This window comes from Pyrus communis, chromosome 17 (assembly GCF_041283825.1).
Source record: "Pyrus communis isolate YQ-2024b chromosome 17, ASM4128382v1, whole genome shotgun sequence".
In the NCBI taxonomy this organism is placed as follows: domain Eukaryota; kingdom Viridiplantae; phylum Streptophyta; class Magnoliopsida; order Rosales; family Rosaceae; genus Pyrus; species Pyrus communis.
Window position 1 is genome coordinate 19,401,723 of NC_142581.1, and position 21,823 is coordinate 19,423,545.

At 36.2% G+C, this 21,823-nt stretch overlaps 2 protein-coding genes and 1 long non-coding RNA gene across 6 annotated transcripts; 1 reads left to right on the forward strand and 2 right to left on the reverse strand.

Moving 5' to 3' along the window:
- Positions 1–1,616: 1,616 nt before the first annotated feature.
- On the reverse strand, positions 1,617–4,735 carry LOC137707530 (transcription factor MYBS3). The gene is made up of 3 exons (XM_068446414.2): positions 4,280–4,735; positions 2,662–2,870; positions 1,617–2,343 (listed from the first exon to the last, which is right to left on the reverse strand). Exons 1-3 carry the CDS (start codon positions 4,611–4,613, stop codon positions 1,816–1,818), a joined length of 1,071 nt encoding a protein of 356 aa, XP_068302515.2. The 5' UTR covers positions 4,614–4,735; the 3' UTR covers positions 1,617–1,815.
- Positions 4,736–16,061: 11,326 nt separating this feature from the next.
- Positions 16,062–18,163, reverse strand: LOC148689574 (uncharacterized). 4 transcript variants are annotated; one of them, XR_015958800.1, is made up of 3 exons: positions 17,370–18,088; positions 17,118–17,243; positions 16,062–16,766 (listed from the first exon to the last, which is right to left on the reverse strand). It is a non-coding gene; the product is annotated as an uncharacterized LOC148689574 (long non-coding RNA). The 4 variants fall into 4 exon arrangements; XR_015958799.1 differs by having other exon boundaries at positions 16,062–16,772; XR_015958798.1 differs by having other exon boundaries at positions 16,062–17,243; positions 17,370–17,554; positions 17,820–18,086.
- A 1,725-nt stretch (positions 18,164–19,888) lies between these two features.
- Positions 19,889–21,823, forward strand: LOC148689575 (coniferyl alcohol acyltransferase-like). The gene is made up of 2 exons (XM_088689871.1): positions 19,889–20,330; positions 20,618–21,823. The coding sequence occupies exons 1-2, from the start codon at positions 19,923–19,925 to the stop codon at positions 21,608–21,610; spliced, it is 1,401 nt and encodes a 466-aa protein (XP_088545997.1). The 5' UTR covers positions 19,889–19,922; the 3' UTR covers positions 21,611–21,823.

Sequence of the window (21,823 nt, forward strand, 5' to 3'; positions counted from 1 at the left end):
GGGATTAAAAGGGAGTGAGTACATTCATGCATCTTATTGCATATATTTTATGTATTTGCAAGAGCTACTCATTTCAATTATTATTTTGTTGGTACTTTTTGTTGTGAATTAATTTATGTAGTATTTTATTTCTGCTGCGTATTCAATAAATTATATGTGGTAAACTCAAGTTTTATCATGTAAGATTTTGTGCTGTGATGTATTGTGTTTTAGTTATTAATCAATTTCATTGTAAATTTTTTCACCATGTCTTGGTTGTAGAATTTATTTTTATAGCTAAGATATGGCTCACACCCTAACTCGTGAATAGTCTTTATCCGCAGGTTGGGGCGTGACAATGCTCAATGATTAGAACCCAATGTAGTGTTCAACATATTTGATCCCTACTCTACATAATATTAGTTTGAAGCATTCAAGGATATATCATATATATAGGATTTTGGTTAATAATGGAAAAATGAAGATAGAGTCAGGCTTGGTTGACTGCAAGGTGTGCAAGGGAGCAGGTAACAATTTCTTATACTAGTTTTTTGTATTATTATGACCCCTAGACCTTAATTAGGCAGGTAACAGTTTCTAGGATTTTGTTTAATAATACTCTCTCGCCATTCTGATTTTTTAATGTCTTTGGTACCACAAGCACTACTGAAGTACTACATTGTATGTCTCTGGCAAAAGGGCAATCGGTGGTGATGGTTGTTGATGATGTAGTGCTCAAAAGCTCACCAAAGTTCTGTTCATCTATCAATTGAGAGAGAGATGGAGCCGTAATGATGTGAAAGAGAACCCGAAAAGGGAGGGGATAAAGTGGCTGTCAAGTACAGTAAGGCAAGGGGAAAAGATTTGTCCTTTTTTTTTCAATAAAAAAATTATATGAAAATCCACTAAAATCTACAAACCAAATTCATTCAAATTCTTTAAAATCCATATGCATATGAATTTTGTAGGAGTCTTAAATCCTCCTAAATCCTATCAAATCTATCACTTTTAAAATCCTTTAAAATCTTAGTTTGACTACACCCCCTAATTTATGGGAGTGCAATGAGACTATCCTAAAGGCAAATGATTTAGGACTACAATATCAAAGAATTAGCTATTGCAGGACCATCTGGAGTGGTAAATCGGCAGCCTCGCACTAGTTAAGGGGTAAATCGGCAGCCTCGCACTAGTTAAGGGGTAAGGGTGGGGGTGGGGGTGGGGGAGCAGGGAGTATTTGGCAGTTTACTCGATGATGAATAAGACAGGAATGAGGATATAGCGGATATTTTGAGTAATGTTGGAATCAAATTCGAGCACGTCAGCGGACACAGGAGAAATCCAGTCAGAATTGCCCATAATCTCCGTCAAAGAGAGAAATGGAGTCGATTGGAAGTGGTTGAATCCAAAAAATCAAAGTCCCACACTTGACCACATAATGTGAAGAGGACGCACAGTCGGCTACGCCTGAGAAGACTTTCTCGTATCCGAGCATTTTTTCTTCCGTACAATCGACTCCGCAGTCGAACGCAAGAGTCTAATGGCCGAAAGGTCCCGTCAACTGGAGTATGAAGCATGTTTTCCCAGCACTATTTATGTTTTTATATCAGATTGTATACTAAGACTACAAGAAATTCAGATTTCATCGACAGAAGGCATAACTAAGTTACCAGGACCGTTCAGTTTCAAATTTCTAGCTGTTTACAATTAGAAAGAATTAACTTTTCTCCAACGAAATTTATCTAGCCTATGTTATTTATAAGCCTTCAGACTAGTGCACAACAAAAAGTACAAAACAGCCCGAAAAGAAGACCGAGATGCTGCTCCATTTCCCCAGATTCAGACTGCTTGGATCGCGCTGCTCTTGCCTTTGCTCACGTCCGGCTCACTAGCTGGAGCATTCGGGTGAAATGCTGACTGCCTTGACGGCTCTCCGAGTAGTCTTAAGGAGAGAGGTGAAGGCTCCTTAAGTCCTCCCTCCTTCTCTCCAAGACTGAGCTGAGACATGCCCAGCGCATCAACATTGACAGGCTCCTTAGGAACGATAGGAATCGGCCTTAAGACCGGTTGATGCGAGGGCTCACCAACCATTTCTCTAAAGGGCCCTGCACTTGGTGCCCAATATGGCCAAGGGTAGGACGTATAAGCTGGGATGTAAGGTGGAGCCATTGGCGGGAAACCGTTTGATCCCATTGCAGGCTCCTGATCAAGTTCTATTACTTTTTCTTCATGTGTGGTTTCCATGGGTTTGGTCTCAGAGCTGAGGGAAAGATTTAATGAAGGTAGTGAGTTTGCATCTTCAGATTCTCCTTCCCGAGAAGAAGGCAGAAAAACTTGTTCTTCTGGCACAGGAGGTGGATCCATAGCCTGGAAAACAAATAACAAACAATTCAATCGCAAGTTTTTGCATCATTATCAAACCTTTATCACAGAACCGAACACCAATTTATTTGACCAAATTACATAGTGATAGGTCAGATAGCTCAGAAGTCAGAATTGATAAACACAAGCTAAACCCATGCGATCGATCATCTTTTGGCAATACATTCATCTTTTAAATGAAAGAGAAGCGCATCTTTACCATAAGATGCCTAATATAGAAAACCATATTCTGTGTCTGATAGCATGGTCACAATTGTGAGTAGAATATTTTAAAAGAAAAATAAATCATGGAGTAAGACATACCATATCGGGAACCATGTCAAAAAGGCTGGAGCGCCTCTTTCTTCGTGTAGCATTACTCTGTCGAATAAAATACTTCTGGGCATGGCTTGCCACCTGGGTGGGAGTCCTAGTCGTCACATAACTCCGTGCTATCCCACGCCAGTCTCCCTTCCCCAATTTCTGGAGACCTATCAAAAACATCCGATGCTCCTCTTCTGTCCAAGGCGTTCCTGAGAACCAAAGCCAGTAAAAATTGATTATAAACCCCAAGAATTGATCAACAAGTAAGATTGGGTTGCAAAACATGGTGGGCTTGGAGACAATTATACTACATTTTGCAATGATTTTATGCAAGCAACAACCTGTCAATTCAAGACCTGATGTGATAACAGAAACAGTTACAAACATTAGATGGGCATTTGCAGGCTTTGGAAACAACAAGAGTGAAAACAATAAGGTTTCTTACAGTTGAGGTTTTTAAGCATGCACAAGTCACAGGAAAACATTAATAAATACCCTGCCTTCCTCCGCTTACAGGGCCCTGTACTCGTAATCTTTTGATTTTCTTTTCAACCATGCATTGTATTACCAATCGTTTGAAACAGTCTTAGCGCAAATGAGTCAGCAGAAGGGAAAAAACGAGCAATCTGTAATGAAAGTCAAACATTTGGATATTTTGATGTGGCATGGAAAGTAACCGTCTTAGCACGATACCATCACCAAACACGAAATGCATACCAAGGACCATAAACATTACCTCATCTAAATTCCATTCAGGGCCAAATATTTCAACTATTATCTAGACAGGACATCAACATTCACGTAGTGTACCCATGAACCCCCAGTACAAGTTATGCTCTTATTAGAGAAAGACTTTGGCAGTGTTTTGGGATCCTTTCCCTACCACCAGTTGTACACTACCGGTGGCAGGCAAGAATTACTAGTTTCCAAGAGGATGTTAACTGTTGTCAGAGCATTATTCGAGGCACTACAACGCAGCCTTTGGCAGAATTTATGAATCGTCTAAAACCCTAAAATTGAATCCATCTCTTAGCTTGTCGGGGTATGGTAAAAGTGCAAGCATGTGCTCCTGTTGTTGAAAGACCACCAAACTCCAAGCTCGAAAGCATTACAAACACAAACACTAACTCAAACTCTAAACAATACATGCACAAAAACACGCATAGTGCACTAACGATGTAAATTACTTCAAATGAACCGCGAAACCACGAACCGACGAGTTCCAGCAAGATTACGACTTGAAATTAACCCATTATTTGAAAACAATCCAGACCAATGAAAAGCAAAAGGATAATAAACAAGGACCAAGTCAACATAGATGAAACAATGAAACGAACGGCTCATCTTCCTCAAGAAACGAACAGATTTTTGCATAATTTAGAATAAAGCTATACATAATAAACACAACAAATAGGTATAAAATAATCTAATTCCGTCAGATTAATTTCAATTTTCATTCAATATTTCAAATATTCCATCAAAATTTTGACTTAACTCCGAACAAAACAATAGAATCAACTTCATGCATGCGAATATAACAAACAAATTCAACAACATCAATCAAATATAACGCCTTTTGCTTCCAAAAATTGAAATAAGTTCGGAAAACGGAAATTACCTTTTTTACGATCGCCGCGGCGATTGACGGAGGAAGAGGCGTGGGCGGGGTCGTCGGATAAGTAACCGTCGGGAACGTGAACCGGGTCATGGAGCGGGTCGGAGCTCGGAGAGTCCGGGTTCGGCGGCGAGGAGTGGTAGTGCGCCACCGCACTGGATAAATTCCCCATGCTGGCGCTCTTCTTAATGATCGAGCCATCGGTGAGCCTCACGCCGAACAGCTTCACGCCTCCGCCGCCGCATAAGGAGGGGGACGAGGAGGAGGACCCTACACGTGTCGGGCACGTGCGCGAGTTGTGCCCGTTGTTGCTACAGTGAGAGCACCGCCGAGTCATTGTGCCGACTCGGCCGGTTCGGCGATGGCGGTTCGGGTCGGGCCGGGCCAAGGATAAGCGAGCGAGGGAGCGAGCTGCGAGAGAGAGAAAGAAGAGATTGCGTTTGTGTGCGTTAAAAGAGAGACCGACGAGAGACGAATTTATTTGGGAAAATTATAGGGGTACTTTGGGGAATTTGAATAAAATGGTGGATTAGAAGGACGCGGTGGTTCTATAATTGGAGGGATTTTTAGACCGTCAAGGACGCGATCCTACGCGCCTTACAATAAATGGTTGAATTTTTTCTTTTTAAGTATTTAATTATTTGTATTATCATTTTTTGTATGTACTGAATCTATTTCAACAAACTGAAAAATTACTCTTATAATGCGCGCGATAATTGAGCCTGAAGTACGGTTCTGTACCTGGATAACGTTCTACTTTTTATTTGATTTTTTTTGTTCTTTTTTATTTATTTTTTGTTGGTTTGAAAAATGAGCATTTTGATATGTTCTTAAGAATATCCTTGAAGAGATAAAGGTAATCATGTATCGTTTTGGATATTAAATCAAAATCACGAAATTATTTTAGAATGCGATCTAATCGTGCGTTGTATTCAATTTTAAATTTTAAATTTAATCTAACATATATATTATTTGCAAAATAAGAATGAAAGGATTACAAATATTACTCACAAAACAAGAACACGTTGTATTAAATTTACTAATATTGTGAATTCTAAAAAACCGATTTTTTGTTGTTAATATTTTATCGTTAGAATAAGCGGAAACGATAATCAAATTACCATTTTTCACCCTACGTATTCTTATTTGATTTGTCTCTTGTTTTCATCTGAATTATTCAATTTGATTGTCAAAATTTTGTGTAGAAATGAAAAAATAAATTAGGGTAGAATAAAACAAAATGGAATACAAATTTTGCTTTGAACTTACCAAATAGGTTGGGAGAAGGGACAATAATGTCATCTTAGGATATTTAGGGTCAACTTGGATAACGTCTTTTATTTTTTTTAACAAACAATATCATTTACACTAAGAGACTGGGGGTGGGCTTAGCCTCATAATAAGTGTGGTTCAAATTCGTCTTTGGCGAGAATCAAACATAAGACTTCTCTTACAAGTGAAGATGAATATCATTAGACCATAGTACTAAATGGTCCATCAAACATTTTGGATATAAACCATATTATTGCTAAATTAATTAAACATTTTGGATATAAACCACAAAAACCAAGGTTTATCTTAAATCCTAAATTAATTAAACATTTTGGTGCTATTTGACTTAAGATACAAAACACGTTTTCCATCTGACCAAATTGCCAAAACGATGGAATTGAAGAAGACTATTTTGGTGTAATTCTATCTTGATTAGTCAATTGCTAAGCAATTTAGTGACATGGTCAAATTATATGTGGCATTGCTTTCAAGGTTTTGGAAATTAATTTGGACACGACATGACCACGTTAATATTCTTTGGCCATGCAAAATATGCCACGTGGATAAAAGTTGAATGGTTGAATCATTATCCTGCCGTAAAGGACACACCAATGTTAAATTTTATAATCCACAAAGAGAATATATGCTAATTAAGGTTTGTAGATCTGCAAGTCTTTGTGGATACACCTACAATTGTTTGTACTCTTTTTCTTTCGATCGAGTTGGAGCTTCGACAAAGTTTTAATACGGTCATGCTTACTACATGATTTTTTTTTTTGTTATTAAATACAAATCAGATTTCATTACGACATATTAAACGTTGATAGAGTATGTAAGGGAGGATGTCAATGAAGGTGACTCAAAGAAAATCGCATGTGGTTACTCATATTAAAACATATGTATATATTTTGTATGGTGCTAGACACATTATTCTCAATTTACGGGTGTCAGATTAAATTAATTGAAAACAATAAAAAAATATACGAGTTAACAAGAAATGTGGGTGTGTGGATAGTACTATCTTATATTTTTCCTTTTTAGTATATCATAAAAGTAAAACATATCAACTCTATTATTTAACCATATTATAAACTTCACATGAAGTAGTAGACCAAGTAACAAGTATGATTACTTTCAATTAATTAATGAACAATTTTTTTTTCAATAGTCCAGGCTATGACTTTTTTTAATTTAACAAAAGATATTATCTACCGTAGGAGGAAGGAGAATGAGTTTAGCCTCACAATTAGCTAACAATAATGTGGTTTAATCATGCACGCAATTATCTACACCTAAAATTAAGGAGATTATCCAATTAAATTTGCGTTTATTTTTTAAATTATTCAATCATGCACACAATTACAAGTCTCAAGGTTTCGTAATGTGTAAGATAAAACTATATGATTTGTGGAGAATGACCAATAGTTTGAGGTCAACACGGGTGCTAGATGGATGGATGGAATACAAGATGGATCAAATAATTTTTTTCAAATATTGGATGGTGGATGATAAGGATTTGGCCAACTCCGACTCTAAGACATGCAAATTTAAAACGTGAAAGTCACATTAACATCTCATTTTTAACATTTTCAAGAAATGTAAATATAAATTCTACAAATATTAACTTGGTATTCTAACGCCACTTAGTACTACGGTCTAACGGTATTCTTCTTCACTTGTAAGTGAGAGATTTTAGGTTCGATTCTCGTCAAAGGCGAATTTGAACCACATTATTGCTAGCCCGTTATGAGGCTAAGCCACTCCCTCCTCTTAATGTAGATAATATTGATTGTTCAAAAAAAAAAAAAAAAACGTGGTATTCTATCTACTGGGGTCCGCTCTATGAAGATGTAAATTCACATTTCTTTGATGAGATGAGTATTTTACATCTTGTGCATTAGAGAAATTTCTGACTAACAAAAAATGTACAATGCATGTTCTAAGACATTTTGCATCTTTCATTAATGATGCTCGAAGTGATGATGTTTTGTGGTTATAACTGACTAAATCAGCCACTCAGTACTACGATCTACTTGTATTCTTCTTCACTTGTAAGTAAGAAGTTTTATGTTCGATTATCTTGAAAAGAGAATTTGAACCAAATTATTGTTAGCACATTGTGAGGCTAAGCCCACTATTTTTCTCTTAGTATAGATAATATCGCTTCTTTATAAAATTTAAAAAAAAAAAAAATTCTGACAAAACCACATCCTACATCTCTTACGATCTTAACCATCAATTACTTTATTTTGCACTACAACCGAGGGATACATTTTTATACTAAATTACTGTAAATAACGAATTTTATACTAAATTATTGTTGACACATTTCGTGATTTAGTTTAAATCGTACTAAAAAAAAACAACTCATCATCCTATTCGTACCATCATCTTATTCGTACCATCATTTGGTCTGACTCGGAGCATGGATCACAATGGCATAAATTTAAGATAGTTTTAACGAAACACTTTCAGTATTGTTCACTTTTAACAAAAATGATATTTTTACTCTAAAAAAACACTTCTGTTACTATTCATTTACAACATATTTTTATCATTTTAATTAAAACTCAAAATTTTCAAATCATTTTTCATTAAAGCTTCGAATGAGAAATCAAGAATATTATCATATGAGGACAAAGAAGTTAAAGTTGATTTGTACGGACACGCGAGATGAGAGGTGAGAGAGGAAGGAAGAAAGGAAGCAAAGTCAAGCTTTGCAGACTAATTGTTTTCGAATTTTGTGCAAGACTTTGAAGAGAAAGAGAAAGAGAGAGAGAGAGAGAGAGAGAGAGAGAGAGATAGAGAGAGAGAGAATAAATAAAGTAGGTTATGTTGGTGTGTATTTGGATGGAGAGATGAACTTCCAGGAATCCCTGAAGGAGGCTTTTGGGTGTGTGTGCGTGAACGTGGATATTTTTTATTTTTTGGCCAAAGAATAAATTTATTACCAACACCATTAATTACAAAACAAAAGGTCAGATAGAAGAAAAGTACAAAAAGAAGATGGACCATAAAACACAAAATGGCCTAAAAACAGTTTTGGAGCCAGCATACAAAAAAAAAAAAAAAAAAAAAAAAAAAAAAAAACCAAACCAAACAGAAAAACCCTAACACAGCTACAGTACTTGTAGCCATCACTGCCGCCGCATACGTCTCCCTCCATGCCACGAGCAACCCAATCAGTCGCCCCCTTCGATGTCCTGCAATCACACCAACACAAACTCCAAATCTAATTAAGAGAAAGGTTGCTGCATCATTCCGAGACCACCACAACAACCATCGCCGCCGCATATTAAAGAAGCTACAGACTCTGTAGCTAAAGGACGATTGCAGGAAGACAAATCTCACGGCCAACATCGCCAACAAAGGCGAACAAGGGGAAAGACCAACACGGGCCAACAAAGGTGGTGGTGTGAACATAGAACCGAAGCTCTACATATCCTCCTAATATTGCACGACGAATTGCGAAGAAAATTGTTGGAATCCCATTATCCCACATTGGTTAGAGGTAAAGGAGAAAAGCAATTTAAATATAATTACCTCATTTTAATTAACATCGAGACCTTTTGTGATAAAACTTCACACCTAACAGACTAGGTAGGTGGTAAAGTGGGGACAGTATCAGTGTTGTTGGGTTCTCGGCCCGTTGACCTGAAAAATTCTATATGGTATCAGAGCAAGGGGACGAGCTTCTACTGTCACGTGATTGGATGGGTTCCCTTTGGCCCCACGCGATGGGTGAGTCCCGACATGGCTCCACATAGGCCAAAGTTGCCATGTGATTGGGTGGATCCCCGTTTGACCCCGCGTGTTAGGTGAGCTCCGACTTAGCTCTACGTGGTTACCGATGTGTGAATCTCCACATGTGACCCACAAAATGAAATCTCACGTGCGGGGGTGTGTTGGAATATTCTATTATCCCACATTGACGGGAGGGAAAGGAGAATCTACTATCGTATCACTAAAGAAAAAAAAAACTACTATCCTATCTTTTTCATAAAAAAAAAAAAATAAAATAAAAAAAAAAAGGAATTTAATTATGTATTTTTTATTTGGATTTTTTTAGGAACAAGAGAGGTGGAATGGGAGGAAAATTGAACATCGAAATAGGGTTTGATTAATATGCCTCTGGACGATGTAGAAAACAAAAAGGAAGTGGGCGAGGAATTGGGGATAGGGTCCTTTCAACTTCGACTTTTTTCATCTTTTTCGTTCTTGGTCTTATCTTCTTTCCCACGACCTCCACCATTTTTAGCTTCCTCTTCTGCCTCATCCATCATTTGTCATATATAATTTAAAATTAAAATATGTTTATTCTTGCAAGGAATTGTCATGCAAAAATAGTCAAACATCTCACATAACTATATATATACTGATTTAATTTGTTGTTCAACTTCATGCCATACGTATGAATATATAGTTAACATGCGTACGTTATATATTCAAACTTTCACAAGGCTATCCAAATTGAATAAATTGGAATAAATTGTAACCAAGTTGAATAAATTAGCACAAATTACTATTTAATTAACCATCTATATTATCTTAATGGAATTATGGTACAAATAAGAGTACTACTAATTTGGAAGAAAAATGAATTCTTGAGCAACACACTACTAGAAAAAATAGGGCTTGCCCAACGGAATTGTTTTCATCGGTTAAAAGTCTTTTACCCAACGAGATATTCAATTCGTAGGGAAAATCTGGTCAACGTTTAGGATTTACAGAAAACCATTACGCAACAAAAAGTATTCATAAGGCAAGCTTTTATCTATTGAGCAAGATTTTGGAGCCGAGAGAAAAAAATTGGCATGCAATTGACACATCTCGACCGGAGTCGAGGCATGTTGGCCGTCACCTGAAGGTGACGTAACCAAAAGTGTAAGTGATGTGAAAATGCGAATAAATTAAAACCGAAACTAGAACTTATTTAAACTAATAAAATGAGTGCGCAATAGTGGGTAGAACACATAGAATACAAATATTCAGAAGTGCAGAGGACAAAAGAGTGTGCAGTCGAAACTAATTAAGTACTTAACACTCAACCGGGAAAGGCTCCCTACAATTAATTAGGTATGTCAGAATCCGCCAGAGTTTCCTCATATGCCACAGAGAATTCATCTATCTAAGACCTGGAGGGGAGAAAAACAGAAGGGTGAGTGGGCAAAAACAAAGGTTTATAAAACACATTTATGTTCGAATTTACTAACCCCTCGCTGTAAAACATGTATAGTTTCCAGAAAATCATACTACGTATAAATATGAAATCAATTGTATATAAACAATAATGCCAGAAATACGACAAACTACAACATCTCAACAATAACATAATGAAAATAGGTGTTCATCAATCTACGCTAGCACACGAGTTCATGCAGATAGTTTCTGATATGAACATGACCGGGTGTAATGTATAGGTACGCTCTAGTGCTACAATCACGTGAAGACTAGCGATAATCGCGGTCACCTACGAGTCGGAGTTGCCTAATGCAACCTATACGATAGGACTGGCACCTACTTGGATCTAAGGCGAGTGTGCGGTGCAGAGGTGAACATACACGTGAAAAACTAGCCCTAGCCCCAGGCGAGCACTGACACCGAGGTGCAGCAATGATGAGCAGACTACAAAATATAAACATGCCATAACCATTCAATAATTTCTAATCAACATGGTAAGCTTACCAATGCATCCTGTAGGATTATTTTAGTATTTTACAACAGTATAACAATTCTTATAACATAATAAATCATGGCATAAAATCAATCTAAAAACAATACTGGCATGATATGCATAAATCAATTCAAATGCATTTGTGGAAATTATAAAGTTTATATATATATAGACACACATGAAAACAAATGCCCACTCACATGTATGTGGTCAGATCATAGCCTCCTAGCCTCGCTTGACCTCGTAAGTCCTCGGGATAATTTTCACCTACGTGCGAAACAACTAATAATAATTAGTTAATTAACACTTACACAAAAAGGCTAGGAAAAACCCTCATAGTTTGCTCAAATGGAGGGTTTAAGTATACCAAAACATTCTACTCGACGTCACGGACCTGTATGTGTTAAGCACTCGCTGGCCAGAGGCCGGACGCGACATCACGCGCCGCCGAGTCATGGCCACATGCCCGGCCACGCTCCTGCCAGACGAAATATTTTGTCAGAGTTGACAGAATATTCCATTTAAGTTAACGATGTTACCTTAACGGCGTCAGAATATTTCGTCAACTCTAACAGAATATTCCCCCCTTTCTCTGATTCTCCGGTCACCGGCGCCACCGTCCTTTGCTGTCGTTGTCGTTATCTAGTTTGCCGGATTCTATAAAAATTTTAAAACTTCATATCTTCTTCATTTCTCAACCATTTTTTACGTACTTTATATGGAAATGAAGCTTATGAAGAGTAGAACAAGTCTATACCTTTTGGAAGTCCAAAAAGTGGACGGAGATAGGCTGAAGTTAGCTCGAAAGTCTTGACCATAGTTTTATCTCCTTGAAACTGCATGTTTCGACGTTGGCTTCTCTCCCAACTTAGGTAAATGGACACGGGGAGTTGAGTAGTGGCTTCTAGGCTTCCCAAAACATTGTAACTCGAATGATAACTCGTCAGAGAAAAATCGCCGAGTCAAAGCTTCCGAGTTGACGAGTCAAAACTCGTCCATTTCGTGATCGATGAGTATGGCTGGGTTCGTGAGGTTTAGAGGATCACAAAGGTGGGGTTTTTATGTTTGATCTATGAAGTTTAGTGGCGGTGTATATGTGTTGTAAAGAGAAGAGGCTCGGGCGAGGGAGAGAGAGAGAGAGAGAGAGAGAGAGAGAGAGAAGACTTTCTGATTGGCTGAGAAGAAAGAGAGGGATGTTGTCTGATTGGGTGAGAGATTTGAGGAAAGGGTTTGATTGGTGTGCATGGTAAGTCACAGACAGGCTTTAAAGAGAATGAATAATAAGATTTCAGATTTTTGTACAATATAAAATGTACATAAAATCCGGCTCACCTTATCAAAAACAATACTTCTAGCATTGAAAATTAACACGCACATGTACAATTCTACCCTTTGTTAACATACTTTCACTAAACGTAACTTTTTCGTTACAAGTCCGATTTGGGTCTAACTTGCGCTCATGCATTCGTAACAACAATTACTATTTAATTAAGCTACTAGGAAAAATAAAATAAACATTGAATAACTACATCCATGTCACTTTGCCAACAGGTGTAGAAATGTCAATTTACACACTCAAGGAGAAATTATATAGAAAATTAGGAGCGGGTCGTCACAACAATACCTTGAGGTTTGTGGTACGAACTCCTAGTTCATTAGCTAGGTCCCTTTGCCCGAGGAACATATTTGTCTGCTTACTATTGTAGGTCGTTGGGCAAAGGACCATGATGATGTGTTAAAAAACCAATGGTGAAGCCCTTGCTCGGCGATGTTAGTGTGTTTTTATTTGTTGAATAATTTTGTATTTGAATGTATGATTAATTAATTTTGATTGTTGTAGGTTTATGATTGGTTTTGAAGTAAATTAAAGGAAATGTACGTATTTGTCTCTTAATTATAAAATGTAAGTTTGAAGTTATTTAATTGTGATACCTATGTATGTTGAAATTGTGTGTTATATGAAATTTTGAGTTTGTGTGTTATGAAAGTAAATGTAGATTAGGCGAATTTAACTTGCGCAACTTTAGTCTAGGAAATCATGATGTGAAATTTGTTAAATTTCATAATCGTTTACATGAAGTTAATTATGCTGATTAACTTCGTATAATAAATTTAAAAAAAAAAACCTTTGATCCTTTTAAGATTTTGTTGGATGCGTATGTAAACGCAGTATATTGCTTCGCAATCTAATTGAATCTTGAATTGTCCCGTTCAAAAATGCACTAGTATGTGTTTAGGGTTTGCGGTAAACATGGCTAAGTTTTGTTCGGGGAAAATTCGGTTGTATCCCCCTATTGTTCTTCTAGTGCATACTAGATATTTGTTTGTATTATCTACATCATGCACTTGGAGAACCTTAGGGAGATGCTGTTGAATTTTTTACGATTGAAAATAGTCGCGTGAATCACAAACCACAACACAGAAAGTGCACTTTCGAATGGGATATGATCATTACTTGACGCATAAAGGGGCAATGAAGCTTATATCAAATCAATATGATGAAAAATTTCTGTAAAAACAAGCGCAATGGACAAATCAAGTTGAAAGATATAAGTTGTGACCAATATTTGGATATGATCGACAACTTTATTCAATTTGCAAGCAACCATGTCAGTGCTCAGAAATCATTTGAGGTGTCATTCCATGAAATATAACAACTGTGTTTGAACAATACTGGAAGAAGTTTGATATCATTTGTATATGAATGCGATGGTAAACATTTACTCCAATTGGACTTATCATTGAGAATTGCCTAGTACATCGTCAATGTCTTCTAGGAGTGGGACAGTTAGGCATGAACCCTCTTCATCTAGCCGTGTTAATGATGACCAAGTGATGGACATATTGAATGATGCTTCACTCAATATGGACAAAGAGCTGTCCATAGATCTTGAGAAGTACGATAAATTGTTGAAGGAAGCTAAGCGAGAATTGTACCTTGGTTTAGAAGATTTTTCTGTCGTACCAACCGTTGTAGAGTTCATGAACATGAAAGTAGAGTGTAATATGATCAATCGGAACTACAATATGATGATGGGGATTATTAAACATATGCTTCTAAAACCCAATGCATTGCCTACAAATCATTCTAGCTCAAAGAACATCTTAAAATATCTTAGGCTGGGATATGACAAGATCCATGCATGCATGCACAGACAATTGTGTAGTGTTTTACCATGAATTCAAGAACGTTAAATGTCCAAAGTGCAAGATATTTAAAGAACAAGATTCTAAATAAGATGTTGCATTATTTCCCTTTTAGTCTTTTACGACAAGATTACATTGAAGTTTATGAGTGGTCGTTGATTGATGAGTTGATAGATTTATGGAAAAATGGTGTACGAATGTACGACAAGTTCATAGCGGAAATGTTCACTTTGAGAGACGCAATTATGTGGACAATTAATGATTTCTCAACATATGGTATGTTGTCGGGATGGAGCACCAAAAGTTATATGGCAATGCCCAACATGCGGAGATGATACATCGTCCTTTTGGCTTGCTAGAAATGTATGCTACTTGGGGCACCGAAGATAATAAAAAGGGGTTTTTGAATATTAGTCAGTGAAAAAGATTAAATTTATAAAAATCTAGTGTTGGATTACATATTGATTTAATCCTTTGAAGTGTACTTTATTAAAATTCGTATTCTATATTTGTTATTTAATGTCTCCACATTATAAATGTTGATTTTATTAATACGCACATTTTAGTTCTTCCAATTATAAATAAACCTAAATGAAAAAACATCAAAAGAAATTAGTGACACATAAGACAAATATTTAAATACATAAGTGCACAAAAAAAAAGACACTGAAATATATTAAATTGACTTCTCTATATCGAAATTCCTGTACCTAAATGTTTGTACCGAAATATATTATAATAAACCTAAATGTTTATACAGAAATGTATGTACCAAAATATATTATAATGAACATAAATGTTTGTACAGAACTGTATGTACCAAATATATGTACCGAAATATATTATATTAAGTTAATGTACCTAAATGTTAATACCAAAATGTATGTACCAAAATGCAAGTACCGAAATGTATTATATTGAATTAGTATACGTAATTATCAATACCAAAATGTATGTACCAAAATTTGTTATAAATAATTAATGTACCTAAATGTCTATATCAATAGATATACCCAAATATATTAAATTAATTAATTTATCTAAATAAAGAACACAAATTGTATCAGAATATATTACATGAAAAAAAATTAGATTACCTAAATATCTACAATAATATATTATGATGAATGAAATGAAAATTAGAATTAAATGTAATTAATACATTTAAAATTGGAAGAAAAAGAGAAATAAAACATCAAAATATAATAAATAAATAAGGTGGCTAAATGTACCAATGGACGAAAATTAAACTTTAATTTTACACATGGTTGTAGTTAAAAGTCATATTTTCTAAGTACTAAAAAAAAAGAAAAAAAAAACTAAAATAAAGTTTTCTATAATAATATAAGGTTTATTTTATTGTTGGGTTTTGAGCCTAGCCCATTAGAATTAGAGTTTTATTTCTTTGCCTGTTAAGAATTAGGGTTAGCTCATTAACAATCTTTTAGAATGTAGCCGTCATGGCTATTGTACAGTGTATAGAGATTAGACCTGACATTCATGTCATGTTTTCTATGTTCGTGTCGTTTTCGTATCATACCAGATATCTTAACGGGTTGCATCGTGTAACACACGTTGAAATAAACGGGTAAAATGATCCAACCTGAAATCGACCCGATAATATTAACAGGTAATATGATCCGACCTGTTACCCAATAAGAAAAATATATTTAAAACCAAGAAATAATCAAATGAAAAATATAATACTAAATAAGTATATATATACCATATTGTCACATTCAAAACATAAAAACGCATTTTTCTTTTAAGTATATATTTACATATCCAAAATAAGAGCATAAAAAAAATAAAAAATAAAACATTAGAACATTACAAAATATCAAATGTTCAAAAGATTTGCAAAATTAAGGACATTGGAACATTAGAACATTGGAACCTTGCCCATTTTCTTCCAATCAAACCCTTCAATTTTCCTCAATCACCATGAGAAACAGTATTGGAATTTTGGCTTGATATATTGTCTTCAAAGCAATCCTCACAATTAGACCATTTTTAATGCACAAGATCCAGGATACCCCATCCAAACAAAAAAAAATCCTAAAACTTCTTATCCATCTCAAAGCAATTTCAAAACGTATCCTCCACTTGCCCATTTTCTTCCAATCAAACCCTTCAATTTTCCTCAATCACCATAGAAAACAGTATTGGAATTTTAGCTTGATATATTGTCTTCAAAGCAATCCTCACAATTAGACCATTTTTAATGCACAAGATCCAGGATACCCCATCCAAACAAAAAAAAAATCCTAAAACTTCTTATCCATCTCAAAGCAATTTCAAAACGTATCCTCCAAAGCAATAATCTCAACTGACGCCAAAACACCGACCCCACCAGAGGTTGAATGCTCTTTGGAAAATCTGATGTCAAACCCAAAACTGCATCTTTCAAACAAACCCATCTAATTACACTCACATACAGGTCCCTAAACACTAAATTTACCAAAAACTGCACGCATTCAAAATTTCAAACTTGACAGAACTAAATATTACCCTATATGTCCACTATTTTGTAACCCAATAAAAAAAAAAAAAACAGGTTCAGAAATAACGATTTTATCTTTTTTTATTGAAAAAAAATTGTTCACTCGGATGAAAAGCAAAGCACATTGGCCACGAGAAATACCAAAGTAAAGGAAAAACACGTTAGATCTCAGAATGTCCAACTTCCGATTCGCAATTCCAAAATTTTCTCAGGAACCAAACAGAGAAGGATAAACCACGACTAACCACTGTCGCCAATGAGGAGAAGCTTGATGAGATAATCGTAATCCGCCCGAGCCCTCGTCGGTTGCAAAGTAGCCATGAATTGATTGATTCTCTCACCGACCCCAAATTCCATATCGAAACCACTCTCTGCAACCAAATTCCAAACCAAAAAATCAACAAAAATCAAAATCTAAGAAACTGCAGGAGACCGCAGCGAGAGAGAGAGAGAGAGAGAGAGAGAGAGAGAGAGAGAGAGAGAGATGAGAGAGAAACCTTTCAAAGAAGCTTGTAGCGGGCGGTCGGCGGCGATGTGAAAACGATCCAATGAATTTGGGAGGCGACGTCGGGTTTCAGGAATTCGAGTTTTTGGTCTGTCGATATAATAAGTGGGATCTGATCATCAGCGGCAATTCTTTCTTGATGCACAATCTCATATTCCTTACCTACATTTTCAACAGCTAAACCAGAATCAAATTAGTTGGAGGAACATGGAAGAGGATGCAGCAGCGATATATGTACTTGTAGCAGCTTCATGATCAGCGGTTGGAAGCTCAGCATCTGGTTCAAGGGAATGGGAATATCGCAAGCAGGCTCACGTGTCCAACGCCGAGGCACCCCCATTTTGAGATGCCAATCTCTAATCGGCTTGAACAATCTAATCAAGAACGAATATGGAGCAATTATGGAGAAAGGAGATGCAGAGATGTAGATACAAAATCGAACCTGGAGTGGAATCTGGAGAATGGAGATGCAGAGATGCACAGATGTAGAGACGACCAGAGATGACAAGGATGATTCCGTCCACTGCATGAGGGAGGAGAAAAGAGAGACTGAGAGAGGCTACCGGAAGAACCGAACATACGGCGGGAGAGAAGGGCTAGGAAAAACAGACGGCGGGATCGGGAGAGAGGGTTACGGGAGTGGGGAGAGAGAAGAGGATTAGGGTTTTTGTTTTGATCAAATGGTAAAATTGGAAAATAATGGAAAAGAGAAGGGATTTTCTCGTTCAAAAAAATTCTAATAATTTAAGTGAAATAGAATCTAACAGTACAGATTTATTTTAATTTATTTTACTGTTGTTATTTAAGAAAAGTCTTTAATAATTTTTTAATTAATGTAGAAGTGTAAAAAATATATAAACGTTCATAATGACAAGTTTTACAACTTTCGTGAAGAGCTCAACTTCGAAATTCGCCACTATAATCATATAAATCATAGATCAAAATTTAATCGTTGATTGTTGTTTACATTTACGCTTCATTTTTCTCATCAAATTTTGTTTTTTCGGATTTTCTTTTTTGAAAATATGATCTATTAGAGGATGCAGGAGATGAACGGTTTTGATCGTTGATATTATGTTCAGAGTTTTTATGGTTAGTGAAAATATTGCTTGATGTTTATAAAGTTTCTACAAACTATAAGACATCGACTCATATTTCAGTTAACCATAATATATCGAAACGTGATATCAAAGATTTGAACTGTTCATCTTTTTACATCCGCCAGATGATCATGTTTTTAAAAAAGAAAATTTTAAAAATGAAATTTAGTAAGAAAAATAAAGTGTAAATAACAATCGACGGTTAAATATAAATTTAAGATTTATGGATTATGGATTATAGTGTTAGATTTCGAAGCTGACCCCTTCATGAAAGTTGTAAAGCTTGTCATTATGAGTGATTATATATATTTTTTACATTTTTTACACTTCTACAATAATTATTATTGATTTTATTAATTTTACGCTCAAATAAAAAACATTATTCATGAGGGTTTGGAGGATTTTAAAAATCTAAACGATAGTGTAAGCGCAACCATTATCTACTCGTGAAGGAATAATGACGAATCAAGTGTTTATATATTCTTTCACATGTTTAATATTTGTATGTATATCTTCTTAATTCTTGCATATACAAATATTATACTAGTTTATTTTAATTTTGGACAACAACATGGTAAGTAAAATTTATTCTAGTAATGATGATAAGGAACTCTCATAATAAATATAAATAATGACTTAAACTTTTTTTTTTTCTTAACTTATATAGAATAATAATACAAAACTATATATTTAATATAGAATATATTGTATATATTAATATGGCTATTGTATTTTATAATAAATCTTTTAGTAATTAAACTTTAAAATTATCAAAATAATTTTTTTCTTAACGGGTCATCCGATAATGACCCAATTAGTTATCGTGTTGATCCGAAACTTGTTATTTTCATGTCGTTTTCATGTCATGTCAAAAACTGCCGGGTCTAATGGAGACCCTATCACAAGAAGTGAAAATTACTTTATTGTGATGATACAATAAACTAGCCAGGAAGTCCATTTTTGCCGGATAAGGGTACAGTGTATGGCTCGTTGAAATCATACATTTTTGTCAATCGCGTGTGTAGAAATGACTCATTGAAATCACAAAATAAACATGACTAAATCCTAATCAACATGTGATTCACAGAAATCAAAATCTTTGTACTTCCAAGATAAAAATATCCAAGGGATTCATGTATCTTTGAACATAGAGCCAACTGCATTGTCATTGTTGCTGACCCCCATCTGAAACATGAACCATTTCCACCACATACATTACTCAAAAAGACCACGTATCTCAGTTTTATTTTTTTGTCTTTGCACTCTACCTAACAAACGTAAGTAAAATGTTGAGGGTAGTTGTCTTAGCTACCTAGCCAGCTCTCCCTTATTTTTCCTTCCAAACGTCCCCTTAATCCAATTGGCTATAACGTCATTTTACTCTCCAACTCCTCCTTATAAATTTAGTACTTCTATTCTGGTCTTTTGCTAACAAAACCTAAACCATGGCGCGAGGAGAGTTCAAGGTGACTATGAGCAAGCAAGAAGTGGTAGCAGCTGCCTTGCCATTGCAAGAGCATTGGCTACCACTCTCCAATCTTGACTTGCTTTTGCCACCTCTGGACGTGGGAGTTTTCTTTTGCTACAATAATAAGCAAAGCATGAGCTTTGGGTCCATGGTTGGGGTTCTGAAGAATGCCATGGCTCAAGCTCTTGTGACTTTCTACGCCTTCTCTGGTGAGGTAGTGCCGAACTCTGTCGGGGAGCCCGAGATTCTATGCAACAATCGCGGTGTTGATTTCGCTGAAGCTTTTGCAGATGTTGAGCTTAAGGAGCTTAACCTTTATGACCCTGATGAGAGCATTGAGGGCAAATTGGTGCCCAACAAGAACCAAGGCATATTGGCTGTCCAGGTCTGTGTCTTATTATCTCATGTCATTTACATGTTACAGGTTTCGAATGTTTTTACAGTGTAGTTGAAATATGTAATGTGTTATGGAATCTAATTATGAATATGAACTTTTAACATGAGACATATTTTAAACAAGCATTTCCTGCCACTTAATCTACAGGGCACTCACCAAGTTTTTATTCTCTATGTATGGATGGTTTGCTTTGCTTTGATAATTATTTCCAACCACAATGTGAGACGGACAATATTTTCTAATTCCTAACATTATGGGAACAAATTAAATTGCAGGCAACTGAGCTTAAGTGTGGTGGCATAGTGGTGGCATTCACATTTGATCATCGCATAGCAGATGCCTACTCAACCAACATGTTTCTGGTGTCATGGGCTGAGATGGCTCAGTCCAAATCCCTCACTATCCACCCCACTTTTCGTCGTTCTTTGCTTAACCCTCGTCGACCTGGTCACATCGACCCCTCCCTAAACAACATGTATGTGCCCGTTACGGCGTTGCCACCTCCCAGTAAAGGCAGTACTACAGATGATTATGACCATCTCATCAGCCGCATATACTATGTCACTTCCGAGCAGCTTAAAAATTTCCGAGACCTAGCTACCTCCAATGGCTGCAAAAGGACCAAGCTTGAGTGTTTCTGTGCATTCTTGTGGAAAATGGTAGCAAAAAGTGACACTAGTAATGATCGTGCCCAAAAAATATGTAAAATGGGCATCGTGGTTGATGGACGGATAAGATTAAGGGACGGAAATTACCAAAACGACCATTCAACATTAATGGCTACATACTTTGGAAATGTGCTGTCTATTCCATTTGGTGGGGAAAAAGTTGAAGACCTAACTAAGAAACCACTAAATTGGGTGGCTGAGGAAGTCCATAATTTTTTGGAATGTGCTGTGACTAAGGAGCATTTTTTAGGGTTGATAGATTGGGTTGAGGCACATAGGCCTGTGCCAGGCTTGGCCAAAATATACGGCTGCGGGAGCGATGAGGGACCGGCTTTTGTTGTGTCGTCTGGCCAGCGGTTCCCCGTTTCGAAGGTGGACTTTGGGTGGGGCTCGCCGGTTTTCGGGTCCTACCATTTCCCGTGGGGAGGCAATACTGGGTATGTGATGCCAATGCCAAGTCCAGTTGGTAATGGTGACTGGATTGTGTACATGCACATGTTGAAAGGGCAGATCGAGTTGATAGAGAAGGAGGCTGCTCATGTGTTAAAGCCCTTGACTTTTGATTATCTTGATCAGTTAAATTTAGATATAATCAAGTAGTATTGCCTACAGCTATGTCATTATGCCTTACTTGTAATGTAGCTCTTGCTGCAAATATATTGTATCTTGTTTGTATCAAAAGCATGCAAGAGACTGTTGCTTTGCTTGCATATATTTATATGGTTAATATGTTAAAACAATTTCCCAAGTTTGTCACCTACTTATATTTGAAGTGAGTGTAATCAATATTAGTCATCTATGGTTGATATCAAA